A 7,563-nucleotide genomic window follows, 5' to 3' on the forward strand; every position below is an offset into this window, starting at 1 on the left:
GAGACTGGGAGGATCGACGAAAACACCACCTGAGCTCCCAGACTCCTAAGCCCCGCTCCCAAATCTCTGTAGCACCTCCTGACCTGGCTGGGGGTGCTCCGAGCCGTGTCATTGGTGCCTTCGTCTTTTTTCCTTAAATTTAAGCAAGCAACGTAAGGTAAGTACATGCTATTGTGTATTGTCTTTACATTTTTACAAGTATTCCAATAAAAATAATAATTTGTTTCTACATAAAGCTTTGAAATGGTTTGAATATATCATTTAAACCATATTAAGTATGCTATATTTAATTTTTTTCCTAATCAAATATTTCAGTTCAAGTACTTATGGTTACTGGGGCATAAAATTACCATGGGGATACTTTTTTAGATTTTACTAAATACAAGTCAAATAAACGTGCTTAATCACATCACCCTCTATTTATGGCATTGGAAACATTTCCAGAAAAATTTTCCAATTTTAAATTTTCCAGAAAACCCACATCTCCACCAGAGTCACCTGTTGAACCCAGAACATCTGAGCTGTATTCCTTCAGCTACTTAACATAGGTCTACCCTGTTCTTGTCAACCAAGTTTAAGCCAACTCTTGTCAGGGGACAAAGAAAAATCCATGGTCCACCTCAACCATAGCTTGCTGAAGTGCATTGTAAGACATCTGCAGTAGCTGCTCTTTTATTTAGTACCACTACTATGTCAGTAATACTCCAGAGACATTTATACTGAGACTTGTATGAAATCAAGTTTCTTGGGAGTGCAGGAAAGTGACTTTCCTTAATTAGGTTTAAGCCATGAAAATGCCTTTCCTTTGCATGTGTTCAACAATACATGTAAATCATGAAAAGATAGACTATTTGTCTTGCATTCAGCATCTCGACATGGTCTGTTCTCTAATAATTTAGGTAGAGCGATGTGCCTTATCAGCTCATAAATCTAATTCTAAAACTGTCACTTGGGTCTTTACCCTTACTACAGACCTATATAAGTGGTCCTAATACTTGTTGGCTTTCTGGACATGCTGTTGGGCTACTTATTGCACCCATACGTCATGCTCCAGTAAGAAAATTGCTAGTATCCATATATAAACACCATTATATTAGACATCAAAGGCTTTATTAGTTTTTAATACCATGCTCTAGAGTTCCTTATCAAGCCTCTTAACCACGTTCAGTTATTTTCAGAGTGATTGTTACATCCATTATTTGTGAACTTGACAGTTTTTCTTCACCATGTGAAACAGTCCAGAGACTGCAAATGCCTTCATGACGAAGTTCTGTCTTCCAATAAACTCAAATTTGTCAAGTCTTCAACTGTCTTTAGAACTACGGTAAACATTCTGTTCCCCGAACTGCAACATCTGTTCTGACACCATTCCACGTTAAGTCAGTGCAACAGTGCCCTAACATTATGCAAACACACACACACACACACACACACACACACACAAACACACACACCACAATTTGGCAAACTGCATTCTAATGTGCAACTGCATTTTGTATAGCCAACCCTGAAATGCCTTTCAACTTCTAGTCATCATGAAAGAGGGGGAAAAAAGTTATAGTCAACTTTGCCTTGCCTTACCCTTATTATGATTATGGAAGCAGCTTTAATAGGGTTTACCACCTTATCTTTCCCACATTCTAGAATCCATCACTAGTGTTAGAAGAATTGTTCTTGTGCAGGATTATTTCAGAACATTAAAAATAAACAAACACACACCTGTTTTCCTGTATAACCTTAATTTTCCAAGAGATTCAGCATGCCTTTAAACAGTCTACTGTGAAACCTTCACCACTTCTCTTGAAGTCTATCACAGCAGATGTAGCTGCTTTAACTACAAGTTTCCAAAACAGACTGTCACATTTCAGCTGTCCTGTAACTTTGAATATATTGCATATGCTCCAAAGCAAGTGGATGTCACTCAAACAGGACATGTCATAAGGATGCCTGACAACCAGCTCCCAAAACTGGCCTCATGCTCACCACTTCGGACGTGGAAAGAAGCAGTAATTCAAGGATACCGTGAAGGCCAACCGGAAGTGTGATATTAACACTGGCCCCCAAAAGAGCCAAGCACTGAATCATCCCTAACGGCATGGTGGTATATGACAAGACATCGATGTCAGGCAAATTCACCTCACTATGGAGACAGCCAGACAAAGAGCTGCAACTCAACATCAACTTTCTCCCAAAACTACTTGGCCCATTTGTACCCAAACATGCAGATCTCAAAATTGGCCTCCTTAATTATCTATGGACTTGCTGATGACCACCCTATTCACTGGACAACTATTAAAGTTTCACAGGGAAGTAAGGCTGGAAGGGACCTCAAAAGATCATCTACTCCAACCGGGGGTCAAACCTGAGACATTGGCATTACTTGTACCAGGCTCTAGCTGAGCTTAACAGCCATCTCATCTTTGGATCAACGGACTGCCAAGCACACTATGCTCTTAATTAAGATGAGCATTTAACTTCACAACTTTTGTGAATCATTCAGTTTCTCTACTGTAATACTGAATCTTCAGTATGATGCAGATCCTAGGTTCCCATCCATCTGTACTTTTCTCTGCTTAAGTGCAAAGGTTGCTGGCACTCCAGTCTAGTTTGGAAGCAAGCAACCATGCATGCATGAGCTCAAGCAAAGCTAATTCTCATCCTCAAGTTTCTTCTGTTTCAACCATATAGTACCAAGTCTCCACCGTGGAGGGTGTTTCAGAAACTGACAGTAAAATGGCTACCCACACCATATGTCTGAGACAAAGTGAGAAACTACACAGCAACAGGGAACCCTGATGGTAGAAATATCAAATGGATCCATTTTGCAGCACCATAGGGATGTAGTACAATATGGTAAGAACTGTACAGCTTAACAGAAGTTCTGTTTACAGGTGGAAAAGTTCAAGAACAGTTGCTTATCCATAGCAAATGAAACCCAAGCAGGTCAATCTGACAGCCACTATGGAGGACAACACTGCTAATGTCAATCCCCGCTGTACATGCAAATAGGCGAGTGAGCATTCCTGAACAAATGGTAGAAGGAGGTATAAGTGCTGGTAGCATCCATGCCACTTTACACCATCATCCAAACTACTGAAGTCTGTGCCCATTGTGTGCCAAAGCAACTGACTGATTGCATAAAATGACATGTCAAAGTGTGTACTTCTACAAGATGTATGGGACGAAGGGGGGGGGGCTCTCACTTGCCACTGGGGACCAGGCCTGGGTCTACCATTACAATTTTGAGAGCAAAGGGCAGAGAAGGCTATTAAAAATCTATAGCATTGCCACCACCAAAAAAGGTCTGCACTCAAGGTCTTTGCATCCCATTTTGGGACTGCATAGGACCACTTTCTGTCTGGTTCATGGAGCAGAGGATCACAATCAACAGCAACACTTATTGCTATGTTCTCCAACACCACCTGAAGTCAGCTATTAGGACCAGTGTAGGAAGCTCAAGAAAGGTGTTCTTCTCCAGCATGAAGATGAGCAGCTACCCAGTGCATGGATGCCTGTCAGGAGTTTGCATGGACCACACCTGCTGTAAAGAACAATCTTCAACTGATTATCTCTTGTTTAGACCACTGAAGAAGGCCCTTTGAAGGTGCAGGTTCACCAGTGATGCAGAGGTGCAACTTGTGGTGCACAAGTGGCTGTCACAGCAACCCGAAGAGTTCTTTGAGAATGGCATCCAGAAACGTATACATTTACAGCATTGCGAAGTAGGGAGATTATGAAGAGAAGTGATATGATCCAATAAAGCGATCACTGTACACAAAATAGTTTTATTTCAAAATTTCTGCTAGCTTCTGAAACACCCTTGTTTTTTCTTGCACATTTCCAGGAGCTTGACAGAGCTCACCTGCTTTGCGTTCTTTGCCATTTGTCTTTCAAAAATAGTTTCATTTAGCAAGAAGCAAAGGTTTCTGTGGGCATTTATCTTATCAGACTGACTGCGTAGCTGGGATAGATGTAGACAAGCTTTCGAATGAATTTCTATCAATTGCATCTGCAAGCTCGTCTACATCTATGCTGGCCAAGCAGTTGGTCCAATAAAAGATAAATCACTCACAAAAACCCTTGCCTCCTGCACACATCCTTGCTTCATTTAATTTTGTCCTTTATTCCATTAGCTTCTTACACAAGGACCTAATTTAAGTTTTTTGAGTCAGCCTGTGTTCACTTGCTCCACCAAACCCTTTAAGTTCCCTTCCCCACCCCCACTTAAAATAAATAAATAAATAAATAAATAAATAAAAAGTAGGGGCCCATTTTAAGCGCTAGCTACTACACCTATTTTGAGGCAAGGCTTCATTTTTTCCACATCAAACTTCATGTGCTCCCTCTAGGAGGCTGCTTTCTTCAGTAAAAGTAAATAAAAGTAGCATACACATATACGTATTGGGATCTCCCAACCCTCCATTAATGCCATCTTTACTGATGAAAGAGGGACAGGAGAAGATACATTTATGAACAATGAATACTTCCCTACTTCACTTATCAAGGAATTGGTGAACTAATATATTCATTCAATCTGTTTGTTTTCTTTATCCACCATGAAGACAATTCACTATTTTGGCAATTCAGCTGCTTTACTTTTTGCTGGACTACAGTGATTCAAGCTAACACCCTGTTGTGACTCAGTCTAGTTTTGAGACAGATTACTCCACATCCGCTTCCTGCCAAGTTTTTACGCCCTCTTCATGGCATCTGATCCTGACCCCTGTCAGATGGGATAGCCACCAAGACAGAACTTTAGAAACGTAAATTAAACACTTGATCAAGGTATATCCAACTCTATAAATCTCAAAGTTAACTGCATCTTATTATGAATTGATCACAATATTGTGAAACCATACTAGTAACAGAGAAGACTGTCACAGGAGGTAATGCAAGGACATATGTAATACAACTCTAATTCTGTGATGTATCATAAGTGACCAATCTCTATTTTACTGACTGTTCAATAAACACACATTTTTGTTGTCAGAAAACAGCTGAGTATGGAAAATTTCAAACTTAGTAACCAGAGTTCACACACAAATATACTGTTTTCATCTGTGTAGTACTCTTGAATTTCTCTTTTGAAAATCTCATCCTATTACTGCAGAATAGTCAAACATGAATTGTAAATATACTTTGTTTTTGGTTCCTTGAGAGCTGTGTTACGTTAACTTGAGAGACATACACTGTGGCTATTAGTTAGTGTGATCTACCACTTAAGAGAGACACTGTGGTATAAGCGTGACCATTTCAACTAAAACCGTGTTACTTTCAGGCAACTTAATACTTCATTTAAATGATTAACTGCTATTAAATGCAGCAAGCGCTTTTGTACCTAGGTTGTGTGCGCGCCCCTTCATCTCTACTATACAGTAGAAAACCATCACATGTCAAAAGAACAGGTTCTTTGTGTTTATCATCTTGAATTTCTCAAAAACCCAAGTAATACGCGGCATCTTGTTTATGATTAGTGCTTTGCTGAGAAGGAGCAACACATAGCAGAAGGGTAGTTCACAACCTCTAATATGAATCCCAAGTTCTGAGTGGCCCTTCTGATTACACTGGTGCTCGATTTTTTTTCCATACAAGGTTATTTGTGGCTTTTGTTTCTCTATTGTCCCTGCCCATGTGTTAATTCCACCAGTTCTAGCAATAATAGATGACCCAGAGCAGCCAGGCTCCCAAACAGCTGCCAGTATTTAAAGCACACCAAGATTACTTATGTACATTTAATGTCACTACCCTTTCAAAACACCAAGTTGTCTTCATTACTCATTCAAGGTACCACTGGATGAAAGAAAAAAAAAAATGTAACAGCTACTCAAGGGCAGGAAATTACTTTGCTAACTTATTAAAAAGAAAATTATTTCCTTGCAGCCATTCCTTTATCTGTACATTACATAGTACTTGTCCTTAATTAGGCTGAAGGGGTTCTACTAAAAAAGCCAACAGCACAGATTTAAAAATAAATAAATACATACATAAAACTTGTGTTCCAAGTTAACAGAATGAACAATGATAATACATCTGCCTTGCATGATAATCACAGCAGACCAGCTATCAACATTAGATTTCATCACTTTGAGTACTTAAGGTTTTAGAGGTGTTCTCATTTTTATTGTTGCCAACTGCTCCTATGTAGCAAGGCACTGGACAGAGTCCCCAAAACAAACACATGCAGTTCCTCTCTGCTTTTCCAACAGCTTCTCTCACTTACTGGGAGAGTATTGCTTTGTGTATAGTTTCTCATCTCCTACAATGATTTTTCTCTCAGGCTAAAACACGCTGGTTTTCAACTGAAAAGTCACTAGCAGCCATGCTGGAAATAAAGTGGAGGGCCAAAAAATAAAAACCCAAATGAAAGCAAACATACCCAAAAGCTTTCCAATGAATGTAACCAAGCTAAGGAAGGATAGCTTTCACACTCTATGATATACCCATTCCATTAAGCCAAACACTTTCCTTGGCCTCAAAAACCTACACTAGATTATCTATTGATCCTACCCAATTATCCCCCAATAAAGGCTAGCTGACCTTTACTCTCCCGATTCATTTAAGCACTATTAGATGCTTCTTTATAAGCTTAAGTATCTGCACAGCATTAACTTTTTATTCATGAGCTCCAAAGAGCTAGAGATCAGCCTGCTTCTCACAGCTCAGGGGCACTGCAAATTCCCATTTGTCAACTCCAAGCTCAGAGCAGGGCTGATGAGCACAACCAAATGCCTTGACAGCCATCCACTTCAGGTCTACCCGTTGCACAAAGTAAGAACAACGTTAAAGATGCCCTCCTAAGAACTAACACGCTCCCTGTTGTGTTCAACCTCTTCCTTAACAGGATACCACTGTTAGGATACCGTCTGAGATGCTGCTACCCTGAATTTGACTAGGTTGAGATGAAAATACAGTTTGCCGCACACTGAAATACTGAGTCTTGCTTTGATAAAGTCACTGCTGAAGCAATTTTTTTTTTTTAATGGCATTACAGTACAAGTTTTCTATCGTGCTGGGCCACCACCATGATTTTGCCCACTTCATAATCAGGCTAATAAGCTTTGCAAAGCCGTACCATGAGCCCCTGTGCTTGGCGGTGGAGTGCCAGCGCGGGGCAAACGCTGCAGAAGCCCCGGAGGAAAGGGGAAAGGAGGGAGACTGGAGGCGCTCCCGAGCAGGTTGGGGAAAGGCTACAGCCGAGGCAGGGGCAGGCGGCTGGGCGGCAGGCCGGGACAGGGGGAAAGGAAGCGGCTCTGCGGGGCGCGGCGTCCGCTCCACTCCGGCTCGCCCCGGAGGCGCGGCAGCGCCCTGGCGGAGGAGGACGAGCCCCTTCCTCCCCCCGGCCCGCGGGCCGCTCCTGCCTCCCGCACAGAACGCTGGAGTAACGGTTCCCAACAGCCGCTCCCCGCACACGCGTCAGCACTGGCTGCCCCGCACCCGCTGCCCCGACGCGCCCCCCCGCGCCCGGCGCCGCCCACAAAACTTTTCCCCCAAACTCCGCCAAGTCCGGCCCGCCCCGGCCGCCATCGAAAGTTGCACTCACTGCAGCAGAAGCGGGAGAGGAGC

General features: G+C 42.0%; 1 protein-coding gene across 1 annotated transcript in view; it reads right to left on the minus strand.

Moving 5' to 3' along the window:
- Positions 1-7,559, minus strand: part of NECTIN3 (nectin cell adhesion molecule 3) — a gene marked incomplete at its 5' end in the record, with an annotated part of 89,811 nt that extends 82,252 nt beyond the window's left edge. Inside the window, one exon of the mRNA XM_019557093.1 lies at positions 7,541-7,559. Within this exon, the coding sequence (XP_019412638.1) occupies positions 7,541-7,559 (19 nt within the window). The remainder of the gene's footprint in view (positions 1-7,540) is intronic.
- Between the last annotated feature and the right edge of the window lie 4 nt (positions 7,560-7,563).

The sequence above is a fragment of the Crocodylus porosus genome, unplaced genomic scaffold (genome assembly GCF_001723895.1).
Source record: "Crocodylus porosus isolate Cpor-Errol unplaced genomic scaffold, CroPor_comp1, whole genome shotgun sequence".
In the NCBI taxonomy this organism is placed as follows: Eukaryota; Metazoa; Chordata; order Crocodylia; family Crocodylidae; genus Crocodylus; species Crocodylus porosus.